Genomic DNA, 15,976 nt, shown 5'->3' with positions numbered 1-15,976 from the left:
TGATTGGTTCATGCACTAGCTTAAGACAATCTCGAATCTTGAGCACTGTCTATGGATTCCGCCCTAAGTGTTTTTAGACGGGCTGGATTTTTAGCGCATCGAATGTTTCAATAATATACATATGTTCATCAATAACATGTATATGAATAAGTATCCATAATGCGATCTTTATCCTGATAGCAAAATATTAGCAATTTAGGACCAAATTGGCAGCGAGCTTTATCAGATTTTGACTACAAAACCATAGCCATCTGTGTCCGCATTTGGCTATGAATTTGTCGACAAAGCCTGTTGACAGGCTATGCCAGCAGATTGGTGACAGAAACCGAGCAAAGTCTGCTCTCAATCTGTCGTCAAGTTATGCAAGACTGCTCGGTTTCTGCTACCTATCTGCTGGCATAGCATGTCTAGCAGACTTTGTTATATTTCTGGCAGTAATTTGCTGACAATGTCAGATAATACAAATTTTGTTTACAATTTGGAACCTTTTTACAATCAAAAATTGGTAACAGGCTCTGTTCAAAATCTGTCTCCGCAGGCTTTGGTATCAGGATATGTGATCAATAATGCGTCGGCTATAATACACGAAGTAAAAAGTAAGAGTAAGAAATTGACCAATCATAGCCGAATGTGAGAATAATCGACTGTGATTGGTTAATTCCTTATCCTTAGGGTCATTTTACGAAACGCCGATTAGCTTAATCGGCCGATCAGTCCATTGGAATTGGCCAAACGCATTTATCATTTTGACGGCAGATGCAATTGGCCAATTCCAATGGACTAATCGGCGTTTCGTAAAGTGACCCTTACTTCTTACTCCGTGTATTGTAGACGACGCATAATACTGATCAATAATATTGAATGTAGTACTAACAGTAGTATATATCAGTATTTTTACAAACTTACATAATCAGTTACTGATAATATTTCAGCACAATTTTATATATATGTTCATAAAGTAACCTGTTCTTCTTCTGGGCCGAGCCCACCAAGACTCAGGGCGCGTTCATATCTTGACAGAAAAACGGAAAGCAAAAAAATAGCAGCTAATCAGAACTCACGCTGGTAATCGATGATTTCGACTTTCTGTACTGCTTAGGGCTACTGCAGACAAAACTTTGTAACAATAACCGTAAAGCCCGTATCAAACTACCGACTCTGCAAGCCGATCCGACTGCTAACTCTGGCTGTTGACCAATAATGGACCAATCACATTGAATCAGTCTTATTGTGATTGATCCATTATTGATCGGCAGTCAGAGTTGGCAGTCGGGTCGGCCTGCAGAGTCGGTAGTCTGATACAGACTGAAGACGTAAGCGAATGAGTCAATCAGGATATTACTTAGATCTACGTAATCTAACAGAAATAGAAATAGCAGTAAACTTATCCACATTGGTTTACGTCTTACGGTTATCGTTACGGAAATTTGTCTGCGGTAGCCGTTACTTATCAGCACGAGTTCTGATTGAGTGCTGCTTTTCTGCTTTCTATTTTTTTAACAAGGTGTGAATGCGCTCTTATGCACTCATTTTGGCTATATTGCTATATTCACCGCTTCACTATCGTGTATGCGCTAAAAACTCGGCCTGTTTAACAACACTTAAGCCCAAGACACAATGCGAGGGAATAGCGATAGCAATAATATAGTTTCAACCTATCAAAAACTTTGTATTCCGGTGTATCCGATTTCTGATAGATTGAAATCGTGTTATTCCTATCGCTATCGCTATTCCCTCGCATTGTGTCTTGGACTTTACGGGCTTTCTACAATAAACCATTATCTAAGCTTAAGTCTTAAGCCGTAAGAAATTGACCAATCATAGTCGAATGTGGAAATAAGACTATAATTGGTTAATTTCTTACGGCTTAAGATTTAAAGCCTAGGTAATAGTTTATTGTAAAAAGCCCATCAGTCTTATATCCTGATTTTAGATTCTGTGTTGTCTATATCTACTTTCTGTACCTAGTAAATTATACAACGTATAATTAATCAATTAATTCAAGTATCTTGTACTAAGCTTAACCAACTTCTGCCTTCTCCATCTACAGAAGTCGGAAATCTAATCTGCACTAATCGTACATTCTTATCTTCTCCTTGTGAAGCGGATGGTACAACTATTGTCTCGCCTTCTTCATTCTCGTTATAAGTATATACTGTTTCTACTTCAGTTTCAACTTTACAATCGTCTGCAGTAACTTCACTCTCCACAAAATTTATCTATGAAACAAAACGATATTTAATGCAATAAAATAATAAATTTTGTTCAGCAAATTTTTAAAAAATTCTATTATTTTACCTGATCTTCAACAAGATGATTTACTTCATCGGTTACGGTTTCTTCTGCCGGTATATTTAATACAACATCCTCTTCATTATATATCTGATCTTCCCCTTCTTGTATAATTACGTGATCTTTTAGTTCGGTTACATATAATCCAGTTTCACCAAGCTAAATAAGCACAACAATGTATATAATAAAATTTCACATGTTACAATATATATATATATTTTTTTTTACATGTATATAATTGGTAGCTTTGTATTTATATATATTTGTGTACATTTTTTATTTGTGAATGCATAAAAAGCATGTAAAAAGTTAATAATCTATACATAGGTATTATATATTCTGTATATATAAAAAAATTACCTCTTCACTCTCAACTTTTTCCATCAGTAGTTCGCTATTATTATTGGGAATAGTTATTACTTGCTCTTCTTCCGCTGTCAGTCGTGGTTGGTTCACTACTATAGTATCATTTAAATGACCCTAAATAATAAATAATATTTTATGTATTAAATGTATTATAGTATATTAGACGATCTATAATTCACGATCAAATTCGGGACAGAATTCTATTTATAATATTACATGTTGTGTAACAAAAAATATTTAAAGAAGTACAATATACACATATAGAAAATATATATTAGTGATACATATTTTCTATACGAGTGTATTTTACGTCTTCAAATGTTTTCTATGTTACACACAACACGCAAAATTATAAATAGAATTCTGTGCCGAATTTAGTCGCGAATTATAAATTATCTATAAAGTGGGTTTTATACTATCATTATGAATATATGTCAAAAATAAGAAGACAAAGAAGAATTTGCTAATAAATTAAACGTTTTCTCATATATTACCTGCACTTGCATGTGTGTGTAAAGTAATGGTTTTCTCATGAAGCCCACGCCACACACCAAACATTCATATGGCTTTTTATCGCTATGTATAAATCTGTGAGCGTTTCTGTTATCTCTGCTATTAAATGCTTTGCCGCAAACCTAAAAGGCAGCAAATTTATGAGTATAGAAACATAAAAATAAAAGTAATCGAATGAGAAATAGTTAGAAAAAACACTATTCTAATAATAATTTTAAAACCCATACCTCGCAAAGATATGGTTTCTCGCCTGTATGTATACGTGTATGTTTCTTAAAGTGCTCAGGGTATACAAATGTAGCTGCACATATGTCACACTTATACGGTCTTTCACCGGTGTGCGCCGCTTTTATGTGATAATCCAATAATCTTTTTCTTTTAAAACCTTTTCCACATTCATCACACTTATAACGTTTATCATTATAATGCGTCGCTCGCTTGTGGGATTGCAGATTCGATCTCTGACTGCAAATAATAGTAACGATATTAATCACTTGTTACCAATTAATTTAAGCATAGAGATTGTGTAACCTTTTAATTTTTATTACTCACCTAAATACTCACCTAAATGTAGCTCCACAAAACTCACACTGATAAGGTTTCTCACCTGTGTGAGTTCTCTCGTGATCACGAATTTCCGCTTTACGCGCAAACGATTTACCACATGTACTACAGTCATAGGGTTTAAATCCGGTATGTACTATATTATGTACCTCTAAATTATGTGCAGAAGTAAAAGCTTTACCTTTAATTTTAAGAAAGATGATTGTTAAAAAGCAAATAAGAAAATACTAACAAAAAGGGATAATTAATCCCTATGAAATTAATACAAAGAATAACAAAAAATTAAATCTATTAATTATATATGAAATATTATAAATCTTACCACACTGATGGCATACAAATTCCTTTGTGCCATTATGCGTTCGTTCATGCTGATTCAAATTTTGCTGGCTCAAAAATGTTTTATTGCACTGAGTGCACTCGAATGGACGAGGTCGCACTTCGTGCGTTTTTACGTGCGCTTTGTACGTATACTTGGATGCGAAGTCCTTGCCACAGATTTCACATATGTATGGACGAACACCAGTGTGTGTGTTTGTATGTTCCTCTAATAAATTTTTGGAACTAAAGCAAAAAAGAGAATATATATATTATCTTTTCTTTTTTTCATATTATTTATATTTTATTATTTATTGGGTTTTATAATACTATACTTGTATTTTTTTCCACATGTTTCACAGGGCCATGATTTTACTTGCGGATAATGTATTCTTTTATGAATACGGAATAATCGCAAGTTACTAAATATTCTATTACATATTTCGCATTGAAAGTCCCCTTCCTCTTTTGCGATGTGATCATCGAGATGTGTAGAAAGTTCGTTTCTCTTTCTGAAATCCTGCCCACATACATCACAAATATACAAACGTAAGTCATGTACGTCTTTCATGTGAGTTATAATGAGTTTAGCATCTGCCGTGAACTTCTCTTCATCGTTTGGACATACTAAACAGGTGTATGAAGATTCATTTCTAAATACAATCTAAAAAAGAGATGTCATATTTAATAATTCATATACCAAAAACATTTATATATAATTTGTTACTAGAATACGAATTCTTCTGTACATACATCTTCTTGAGGTTGTTCCACTTTAATTTTACTCTTCTTTGATTTCTTTGTATCATTTGAATTACTTGTTTCATCTTCTTCTTCAACTTCTGTGAAGTAATGTAAAGAGTTATCTTGTTCTATAATTAATTCTTCTTCTTTTGTTTCTTGCATATCCTCTTCTGCTACATTTTCCTGCACTTCCTGTGAATTATATAGTTATATACTATTAAACTGTAGGTCATTTTACAAAACGCCGATTAGTCTATTGGAATTTGCCAATCGCATTTATCATTTCGTTTTACGGCAGATGCAATTGGCCAATTCTAATGAATTAATTCCAATGAACTCGGCCGATTAAGTTAATCAGCGTTTCATAAAATGATCTTGTATTACGATAATTAATCAAGCTTTATATAGCAGTTTACCTCTATTAAAGTACATTGACTTTCTGTATTGTCTGTGTAATCATGATCGTTATATTCTTCATTTGGAAGTACATCACACAACTTATGAACTTCAATTGTCTTTTTATAGCTGTTATATAATTCTGTTTTAAGTTTCGTTACTTTACTTTTAAGTTCATCCGCCTAAAATGGTAAAAAAATGTAATTTTTAATCAATTTTATAAATTTTTATCAAAAAAACTATATCATAAAAGCCATAATTGTTTTACCTCATTAAACTGCTTAAAACATTTTTTGCAAATGATAGGAGAATGCACAGAGTCATGACTAATATCAGTGCCTAAAACAGCTGATATAACATCCACAAGTGGTTTCTTAGATATGGTGTAAGACTCATCAAAGATGTGTATACTGTTTCTAGTAGATAGCCCAATTTTAGTGTTACACACCAAACAACACTGCATAGAATCTTTATCGAAGTCAGCCATCATGTTTCACTGCTGCAAATGAGATATTTTATTGTTAATAGTACTAAATATGTAATTTAGAAATATTATTCTGCTTCTTTAGTAATGAAACTTTTTTTTCTGCTCTTTATCTTGTTAAGTTTATCAATTTGGTTTCTTCAAGGTTCATATATAAATCTATTCATTATGTTTCATTAAGCAAAATATTAGCATGTCAAATACTAGCATGTAGCATCTGCTGGCAGATTCAAATAGATATTCATATCAATTGTTTTATATACATTAATGAGCTCATGTTCTATCTGCAGAAGTGATACAATTTGATAACCATGAGAATCTGATTTGTTAAATGGAAAAATGGCTAAATAAATTATTTAAAATTAAATAGCAAACTTTTACTGTTTTACCAGTTAATCTGCCAACAGATTGTTATTATATTTCTATTGATCTATTATATATCTATCTAAAGACACTTTGCAAAATTTGTTTTGAATAGATTTAACCAAGATTGTAATAATACATTGTTTTTCAGAATATCCTGAATCATTATCGAGATTCGATATTTAAAAGACAATTATTTGATTGTCTATAATTGTCATCTGTATACATGTTTCATATATATATATATATATATACACACATATACATATATATATATACATATATACAGGGTGTCCCATTTTAATGTCCCCCAAATAACTTTTTTATTTTTGGTCTTAGAAAAAAATGTTTCAGACAAAAGTTGTATGGCTTTGAGGGAAATATAAGGTGGTGTCATTAGTTTGACCTTGAATAGTTGCTTGAATGTCACGTGAAGGTTACCTTCAATTTCTTAAATGGAACCTCCTACTTTTTATATGTAGCATTGTATTTTGTAGATCATTTCGACAGTTTTCCAAAACATATAATTAAGTACCTTTTCGTTAAGGTTAGTAATGTAACTCCATTAAGTTATAAGGCCGGATCTTGCCTTTATCTTGCCTTGATCGACCGGATCGTGCCTTTATCTTGTCTTGATCGGCTGGATTAACTTAACAAGTTCTTAACGAAAAGGTACTTAATTATAGTGTTTTGGAAAATGTTCTCGAGATGATCTACAAGAATGTGCAATAAAAAGTTCCGTTTAAGAAATTGAAGGTAACCTTCACGTGACCTTCAAGCAACTATTCAAAATCAAACTAATGACACCATCTCATGTCTCCCTCAAAGCCATACAACTTTTGTCTGAAACTTTTTTTCTAAGATCAAAAATAAAAAAGTTATTTGGGGTGTCTAGACATTTTGATATTAAATTTTCGTCTCAAAAAGATCTCGGGAATGTACCCTTAAGCGTTGTTACGGTCTTTACCGTCTTTACCGAATATCCTGTATTTAAAGACTTTGACGATCATGGTAGTTTCGCAGAATTCAGGACTCATATGTGACACCAAGATTGTCGAATATAAATAGCAGATTGCAAAGATGGATTGTTATTAATGAAAAATTGATTCATCAAGTTCTTACAAGTTTTACGTGAACACATTACGAGTCTTAAGAGTCTACTTAGAATTGGCCCGTTAGTTCAGAGAGCTATTATCTTTTATAATTTTGAGCTTATATTTTTGTGCAACTAGTTCTGCGGAGTGACACGGCCTTTTTTTAACTCATTTGTTCCCAGACAACAATGTCCAAAATCGAAATACAAGACTATGTTATCTGGGTTATACAACGATGATATATTCGCCAACCGTTTAATGCGAGATGTACGTAAGCGAATCAACGACGCCGAAGCATCTGGAAGCATTGAAGCTCCGAACGTTAAGACGTTCGTCCTTGTCGACGTGTACAATTTACTGTCTCGCATTGCGATTCCATTGTAAAAATATGTTGAATCTCCGTGCGAACGATCTCGTGTTGCGCGAGTAAAACTTCGAATCGAGCAGTTTTCAGGTTTAACGAGAGCCACGCTAGCCTCGCACATTGCCGGGAGATGCGAGCGTGAACGCGACTCGTCGACGAGCACACATTCGACGCGGAATACTGCCGTCCGTTTCTTCTGCCATATCCGCGTCGAACACGAGACGCTGTGATAGACGAGATTCATAGCGTAGCAACAAGGGAACCGCGGGTAAGTATACTGCCGATATCACGATATCGCCGAGAGATGGTACGCCGTTGAAAGAGATGCTCTCGATCATGCACATGATTCTACATGAACGCAAGCACGTGCGCAGTGATTCACAGTAATCACAGCTGAGTCGGCGATGGCACGCGTAGCAATCGTAAATAGTGATCGGACGCGACAACGTTAATAAGACGCAAAAAGTTGTCAGCACTGACTTGAAATTTTCATTCCCTGATGCGAACAATTGGCAGCGAGAGAGCGAACAGCAGCCGAGCGGTGTCCCGGTGACGACATTCACGTTCGCACGATGAAAGGTCGTATCAGGCTGAGTATCCGTCGCGACGCCAAGAAATCTTGAAAATGGCGACGTATTCGTTGCCCGCGCGTTTTTACTTATCCGGCGACCTTCGAGAAAGGATCTGGAACATCACGCGTCGGAAACGAAGCGCCTCACGCGCCATCTGCGACAATGACGCGCCGCCATGTTGGGTTCGTTGCATGGGAAGTTTGGGAACGACGAGCAATCCATCCGATTGAAAGTATTGAAACGAATAAATAATGTATTTTTTTTCGCTGAGACAATGATAAACCTTTTTTTGACATGATAGACAACAACTACAACGGGTGCATTCAGTACATTTTTACGAGCCGTTCAAACTAGCCATTTCAGGACAAAAAGGATCACATGATCCAAATTGGCGCTTACTAGGAGCCTGCGCACAATAGAACAAATATTAGGAATAGGAATAAATAGATGCGTTCAAGTTGTCAAAGCGGCTAACCTGCTCGCCGAGCATAATTGGTTGTTTCTTATAGATCCAACCAATCATATTCAATCGCTCGATAAGCATGCCTAGCCGCTTTGTCGTCTTAAACTCGCCCATTGCTTGAGATTAAGTCCGGATCTACAATAGGTGTTTTAAAACTTAAGCCGTAAGAAATTGACCAATTACAATCGAATCCGAGGGGAATAATCGACTGTGATTCGCCCATTTCTTATGGCTTAAGGCTTAAAACCCTATTGTAGATCCGGGGTAAGGGTCACTGGCTATATTTACACCGTGCATTTAGGCCGCGGCCTATACAATAGATGCCCTTGTTTATTCTGTTGGTTAAACAAAGACATCTATCGTATAAGCCGCGGCCTAAATGCACGGTGTAAACGTAGCCACTGTTACCAAGCTCAGTTAACTTAACTGGCCAGTTAGTCCATCGGAATTGACCAATCGCATTTGTCATTTTGTTTGCTTCAAATTGCGATTGGTTAATTCCGATGGACTAACTGGCTAGTTAAGTTAACTGAGCTTGATGACAGTGGCCCTAAAGCCTGTATCAGACTACCGACTCTGACTGCCGATCAATAATGGGCCAATCACAATATGACTGATTCAATATGATTGGTCCATTATTGGTCAACAGCCAGAGTTGGCAGTCGGGTCGGCTTGCAGAATCGGTAGTTTGCATTTGCTTTATCGGCTTGTCCAGGAGAGAGGTTAATTTTTACTTTTATAATATATAGTTGATTATTTATTATTATACATATTTATTGAAATATGATTTAAGCAATATGAAGAATATTGGACTGATGAGAATAAATTTAATTAAATAAAGGAATCCTATATTCGGTCATGCAATATGTAGAATCAGAAATAAATTCACAAAGAATTATGTATTTAATATTAAGAGCCATAAGAAATGGGCGAATCACAGAAGACTATTCCCCTCGGATTTGACTGTAATTGGTCAATTTCTTGTGGCTTAAGGCTTAAAACACCTATTGTAGATCCGGACTTAGTCCGGACTTAGGCCTAGTGCTGCTAGTACTGACAGTGAGATACGGAACGCAGCCACTGAGTAGATCCCGCATGAGCGCTCAGTGAGCACGTGTATTGTAAAGTCGCTGGCGATTGCGGCCGTATCGAGGCGACTACGTTCGCTCAAGTCGCTCAAATGAACAAAAATGAATCGTTGAGCAGATATGGATCTCTTGTCGGTGCGATCGACGAGGGAACGAGCAGTGCAAGATTTCTGGTTTGAACAATTTTTTGTCTCATTATGTCAATGATTATATTGTGAGATAATGCATTGTCGCGAGATTGTGGTTACTATAGTCGGGAAATCTCGAAAATGCAACATACTTATATGTATACAATGCTGTGGTTAAATCAATTCTCTTCTAGATGTTAAAATAAATTGTCACAGTTTAACTTGAAAGATATTAAAAACAGTATGTATATAGTTTTATTTGTGACAATTTGTAATGACATAGTGATGATGTTTATGAAGAGATCTATAACAAGGCTATATCTCTTACCATTCGTTTCTTATGTCCGTTAATGATCATTAATGATTGTTGTTAGAGTAATTATAACATAATATTTTTGAAATACTGTAGTCAGGATGTAATTAAAAGGTACGGCTGAATTTTGAGATCACATTCCTCATACTTAGAGGATGGAAATATATGATTATGGATCCAGAAACGCTTCATTTCCGAATTGTTAGAACTCTTTCTAGTAATCTGTATAAACGTACAAGTTAGTTATTTTTATTTGGAATGTTTGGAAAATACAACCTTAATGACCTCAATAAGTTAGTTTTCTTTTTGTCCACTTTGCTTAATAAAAAGTATATTGGTATAGTTTGATAGTGTTTCTGAAATAACACAAAGAAGTATTTCTGGATTTATGTTCATATTTTATTCTTTAGATAAGGAACGTTTCTCTATAAAGTTCGGTTATATCTTTTAGTTATATCCTGTATAAGTTTCTTCTTTATCACAATAATTCTCTATTACATTAATATAGGTTTTTGCAGCTGATACAGCAGAAGTATTAACATATCATCAAGTATCGATACCACAGACATGCCCAAAAGAGGGATGGGTTGAACAAGATGCTTTAGAGATATTGGAAGCAGTTAGGGAATGCCTGAAGCAAACTGTATTTAACTTAAGGCAGTTGACAATAGATCCAGCTGATATAGTTGCAATTGGTATAACAAATCAAAGGGAAACTACGGTTGTATGGGATTCTGTAACAGGAGAACCACTTTATAATGCTATAGGTAAAATTGTGTTATTATAAATGTTATATTTTTCATAAATTGTAATAATTTACATGATTCATCATTTTTGATAATGTATTATAGTATGGATGGATATGAGAACAACATCAATTGTAGATGATATATTGAAGGATATACGCAATAAAAATAAGAATTACTTGAAGCCACTTTGCGGATTACCAATTAGTCCATATTTTAGTGCATTGAAATTGAAATGGTTGTTAGAGAATGTACCTCGAGTTCAAGAAGCCTTAGCTGCCAGACGTCTCATGTTTGGTACCATCGATTCCTGGCTAATTTGGGTTTGTTCGCGCAGAGCAAGCATAATATAGATAAATTTTTTTATACTGATTCAGATTAATAATTAATTTTATAATTAGAATCTGACAGGTGGTGCCAATGGTGGTGTTCATAGTACAGATGTAACGAATGCTTCGAGAACAATGTTAATGAATATTGTGACGTTGAAGTGGGATCCTACTCTATTATCATTTTTTAAAATACCTCCTGAAATTTTACCTGAAATACGAAGCTCTTCTGAGATTTATGGTTATATACAAGACGAGTTGCTACAGGGTGTTCCTATATCAGGAGTATGTAATCCATTTCTTTTATTAAATATAACATAGAATATCGAGATATAATATTATAAATATATCAAAATAAAAAAAATTTTATTAATATAACTTTATACAGAGATATTAATTGTAAGTGTTAAGATAAATTTGATTCAAATACATAAAAAATTATTCGTTGCAGTGCTTAGGTGATCAACAATCAGCTTTAGTAGGTCAGATGTGTCTACAGCAAGGACAGGCAAAAAGTACTTATGGCACTGGTTGCTTTCTTCTTTACAACACTGGCACAGCTGTAAGAGAAATTTTATTGTATCGTCATGACATGTTGTATACATTAGATAAGATATAAATTTAAACAAATACAATTTTGTATCTTTGAATGTTATAGATTGTGGATTCATCCCATGGTTTATTGACGACAGTTGCTTATCAATTAGGACCGCATGCTTCTCCGGTATATGCTCTTGAAGGTTCTGTAGCAATCGCAGGTGCCGTTATACAGTGGTTGAAAAATAACCTTGGAATATTAACTAGTGTAAAAGACTGTGAAACTATTGTCGAACAAATGCCCGTAGGGCCCAATCGTATTGTTTTCGTGCCAGCATTTGCTGGATTATATGCTCCATACTGGAGGAAAGATGCGCGAAGGTAGTTTTATCATATATAATATAATAGAAACGTTGAACTACTTTGCAACAATATCTAAGTATAACAAAAAGAGTCAAGAATAAGATATACTGCCATAATGTTGTAAAATGGTATCAGATTGTCATATACATATAGTATGTTAATAAGAACTAGCATATCCTTTTTGTTACTTTTTGTTACAATATGAATTAATTATTTTCAGTGTTATATGTGGTATTAGCGAAGATACAACCAGTGCACATATTGTAAAGGCAGCTCTGCAAGCGGTATGCTTTCAGACGAGAGATATTTTGGAAGCTATGAAGAAGGATACTGGTTTGACGCTGACAAAGTTGTTAGTTGACGGTGCAATGACGAATAACGATTTGTTAATGCAAATGCAAGCTGATATTTGTGGAATTCCAGTGGGTAGGAAGAACATTTTTTCAAATACATACTATTAGATTAAAAGTTAATAGATTATACAAATAAATACAATGTTTTTTATACGAAAGTTAGACCATTAATGTGTGAAACTACTGCACTTGGAGTCGCAATTGCTGCGGGTAGCGCAGAAGGAATACGAAAATGGGATGTGAAGATTGATGCTGCTATTCCCAGTGACACCTTCTTACCATTAATAACTGAGAATGGTGATCATCTCGCAATAATCATCCTTTATTACAAATATAAAAATTTTTGACTATATGGAGAGATTAATTGATTAATATATTAATTTTAGAACGCGACATTTTATATTCTCAGTGGAAAATGGGTATTGATAAAAGCTTAGGTTGGGAGCCACTCCCAGAAACAAGTGGTAAGCCTTTAATAATAAATCTTAGCAATGAAATTGATATACTAATAAATATTAATTGCAGATATTTCTATTACAGATGATACAGAGGATATACATAAAGTTACTGCTCCCGGTGTATTTATAATTGGTACCATAATATTGCTTATGGTTGCTAAGTATAGATCTACTTAATAAGTTTGTTAAGTACTGTGTACTGTGTATTGTATTTAGGCAGAATCTGCTTATTAATACGATTGAAAATAATACAATTGAAATTAATACATCTGCTTACCATAAGTATGTTGCGTTGTTTTTAATTTTTATTATTTATATATTATAGTAATATTTATGGATTGAAAAAGAGTCAAGAATAAAAAGTGCCAGAATATCGTAAAATAGTTAACAGATTGTCATACGCATATAGTATATTAATAAGAAATGTTTGAAAATTACTGTTTCTTTCTTTATGCATATCTTTTTTTACTTTGTAATTGTTTAATACTCTATTCAATCGCTTTAGTTTACAATATTATTTTTCAATATTACATGAGACTTATGGTTTTGCATTTAAGTCAGTCTTTTTGCTTCCTTGGATAACATCATTCGATTTCTCATTCCCTTGAAAAATGGCAGATCCAATTGGCACTATACATTTATCAAATACTTTGGATTCTTTAGTTGCAGATATTGTAGGTAATTCATCCTAAATAACATAAAAAATATCATCAAGCAATTCTTTATAAGCAACATAGGTTACATGGATCAATTCTTACATTAAATCTGTCGCTGATTGATGTTTGAGCGACAACAGATGTCTCGAGCCAAGCATCGCTTTTTATATTATTGATGCGCAATCGTGCAAATTGTGGTACTAATATACGGGTAATGAGAGACCGACACGATTGAGATACTTTAGGACGTTTTGGAAACACCACTCTGTTTTGTACTTGCTAAAGAAAAAAGGGAATGGACCGCATTAGAAAAAAAAATGGCAGTATGAATTGTATAATCATTTATAAAGATTGATGTAAGAACAATGATCTTTTAACTGATATTTTTTTATATTTAGGAAAGATTATTCTATTTATACTTTATATATATAAATATTTAAATGTTTTCGTGATTTATGATTAAAAAAAAATTTTATAATCGTATGTGGAAAAAAAATATGCGAAAGATCGGAATCGACCCGAGTATACGCTGGGTATATCAGTCTTGGCATATACCTGGGTACCTTTAGCAGTTGCGCATAATTTGTATCGTCAAATGGCAGCCGACCATGAACCATAGCATAAAGCACTACGCCCATGGACCATACATCGGAGAGCTGAGGCTGGTAAGGGATGCCACGTAGAATTTCGGGTGATGCATAAGCGTAACTACCACAGTAGGTTGTACTGAGAGGCCACTCGCCATTCTTTGACTTCATTTGTCCACGCGCAAATCCAAAGTCAGACAATTTAATATTGAAACGATAATCCATGAGTAGATTCTCGCACTTTACATCTCTGCAAGAATTTTCAACAGAGAATTATATTAAAAGATTATTCTTGACAAGATCAATTGTAATAATCAATATTTATGAACATTAATGCACCCGATTTTGAATAATCTTTTTACTTATTGTTAGATGTAAGATCTCTTTCGATGTAACTTTACCACATCTTTCAACAATACTTTAAAATCTTTACTTTTCACTTATGATAGTTGTATTTTTCTTTACCTATGCACTATGCCATGCTCGTGGCAATAATCGATGGCTTCTAAAAGTTGTCTAAACCACCTACGGCTACGTAACTCGTCAATGTAAGTATCGCGTCGTATAACGTCGAGTAAGCTACCATTCTGCGCGTATTCCATAATAATATATACCCTGGAAAAAAAAAACAAGTTTAGAAGAAATTGACAGGCATTCATATAACAGGAGTTCGATTTTATGGGATAAATTTCCATTTCAATCGCTTCCATATCTATTCCGCTAATCTGCCTACAAATGTTATTCAAAGATTAATCTGAAAGATAAACTGACCGATGTGTGGTTTCTATTGCCTGCAAAAAGTGAATGAGATTTGGATGTTTTAATCCTTTGACCACCTCGATCTCACGAGGTAGGAATTTCGTGAGGTATTCTCCAGGCGCCTGGAACTTCGAGACTATTTTCACCGCCACTCGATAATCATATCGATCGGACTTTGCGATCTTCGCGAGTACATAAAAATGTTTGGAACTCAAAAAGAATGTAACATGAAAAAGGAAGGGAAAAGAAAAGGAAATGGAATAGGTTTTACTTTGACGGTGGCATATGATCCGGCACCAATAGTCTTCCCGAGTGTATAACCGTGTGATTCGAGCACTGTTAATTTCTTTTCCGATTTTTCACCATTCTTCTCATCTGTTAATTTCATGCCGGCCTGCTGTTCTTTCGACGTACACTTTATTATTGGTACCATTGCCATTTCTGACAAAAATAAGGCTTTTGGCTACAAAAAAGGAAATTTAAAATAAATTGCAAATTGATGAAATTTATCTCCAAAGTTAATGCTCTTCTCCCCTACAGTTTTACAAAACCAGCGTTATGTTGTAATTTATTAGATTTATCACGATCGATTTTTGTAGAACGAACAATTATTATAATGTATTATATTATAAATAATACGTAATGTTTTTCTATAATGAGCATGGCGAACAGTAATTAATCCTTAAAGAAAAAGTAATTAATTCTTATTTTATAACGGACAATTACCTTGACAATTTCTTCATATTACTTTGAGTAAGTGTCTGTTATTAATGAAGAAGTCATTTTGTTTGTTGCATTGCATATGTATGAACTTTTATTTCTTAATCAGGTGAGATTTTAATTCAAGTTTGGCATCTATGAACGAGAATTTCGAATTTTTAGTGTTTTTTTAGACGAGGAGCATATGACAACTGAAGTGTGAAAGTTATCAGAGATTGAAATTTATGACGAAATCGATAACGAATCAAATAGATTTGAGTCCTAAAGAGAACAATATTATAGGTCGCATTCCGAGTTGCGCGTGAAGCGCATGATGTATTGTTATCCTTCTTTATTAATTGGTGAATAACCAGGACAAATGCATCATGCGCTTCATGCGTAACTTATTGGAACGTATCCAAACATA

At 34.2% G+C, this 15,976-nt stretch overlaps 3 protein-coding genes and 1 long non-coding RNA gene across 5 annotated transcripts; 1 reads left to right on the top strand and 3 right to left on the bottom strand.

The window, feature by feature from the left end:
• Positions 1 to 1,847: 1,847 nt before the first annotated feature.
• Positions 1,848 to 8,054, bottom strand: LOC108729023 (zinc finger protein 436). Its single transcript, XM_018457930.1, has 12 exons — positions 7,979 to 8,054; positions 5,462 to 5,692; positions 5,214 to 5,375; positions 4,807 to 4,989; positions 4,389 to 4,717; positions 4,058 to 4,299; positions 3,736 to 3,916; positions 3,399 to 3,636; positions 3,153 to 3,293; positions 2,653 to 2,772; positions 2,299 to 2,451; positions 1,848 to 2,219 (listed from the first exon to the last, which is right to left on the bottom strand). Exons 2-12 carry the CDS (start codon positions 5,681 to 5,683, stop codon positions 2,001 to 2,003), a joined length of 2,190 nt encoding a protein of 729 aa, XP_018313432.1. The 5' UTR covers positions 5,684 to 5,692; positions 7,979 to 8,054; the 3' UTR covers positions 1,848 to 2,000.
• Positions 8,055 to 9,636: 1,582 nt separating this feature from the next.
• On the top strand, positions 9,637 to 13,149 carry LOC108729030 (glycerol kinase). Of its 2 annotated transcripts, XM_018457943.1 has the most exons (10): positions 9,637 to 9,794; positions 10,571 to 10,829; positions 10,914 to 11,131; positions 11,210 to 11,422; positions 11,589 to 11,699; positions 11,796 to 12,055; positions 12,258 to 12,463; positions 12,550 to 12,687; positions 12,777 to 12,854; positions 12,931 to 13,149. In XM_018457943.1, exons 1-10 carry the CDS (start codon positions 9,714 to 9,716, stop codon positions 13,023 to 13,025), a joined length of 1,659 nt encoding a protein of 552 aa, XP_018313445.1. In that variant the 5' UTR covers positions 9,637 to 9,713; the 3' UTR covers positions 13,026 to 13,149. The 2 variants fall into 2 exon arrangements, with proteins under 2 accessions (XP_018313445.1, XP_018313452.1); XM_018457950.1 differs by lacking the exons at positions 12,777 to 12,854; positions 12,931 to 13,149 and having other exon boundaries at positions 12,554 to 12,629.
• LOC108729052 (uncharacterized) lies at positions 11,170 to 11,645 on the bottom strand. The gene is made up of 3 exons (XR_001936914.1): positions 11,568 to 11,645; positions 11,349 to 11,411; positions 11,170 to 11,261 (listed from the first exon to the last, which is right to left on the bottom strand). It is a non-coding gene; the product is annotated as an uncharacterized lncRNA (long non-coding RNA).
• A 179-nt stretch (positions 13,150 to 13,328) lies between the features above and the next one.
• Positions 13,329 to 15,790, bottom strand: LOC108729042 (testis-specific serine/threonine-protein kinase 3). The gene is made up of 7 exons (XM_018457961.1): positions 15,577 to 15,790; positions 15,122 to 15,313; positions 14,863 to 15,032; positions 14,557 to 14,706; positions 14,068 to 14,341; positions 13,607 to 13,783; positions 13,329 to 13,536 (listed from the first exon to the last, which is right to left on the bottom strand). The coding sequence occupies exons 2-7, from the start codon at positions 15,287 to 15,289 to the stop codon at positions 13,387 to 13,389; spliced, it is 1,089 nt and encodes a 362-aa protein (XP_018313463.1). The 5' UTR covers positions 15,290 to 15,313; positions 15,577 to 15,790; the 3' UTR covers positions 13,329 to 13,386.
• Between the last annotated feature and the right edge of the window lie 186 nt (positions 15,791 to 15,976).

This window comes from Mycetomoellerius zeteki, unplaced genomic scaffold, assembly GCF_001594055.1.
Source record: "Mycetomoellerius zeteki isolate Tzet28-1 unplaced genomic scaffold, Tzet1.0 scaffold114, whole genome shotgun sequence".
Taxonomy (NCBI): domain Eukaryota; kingdom Metazoa; phylum Arthropoda; class Insecta; order Hymenoptera; family Formicidae; genus Mycetomoellerius; species Mycetomoellerius zeteki.
The sequence above is the reverse complement of the archived record's forward strand: the minus strand, read 5'-3'. Positions and strand labels throughout refer to the sequence as shown.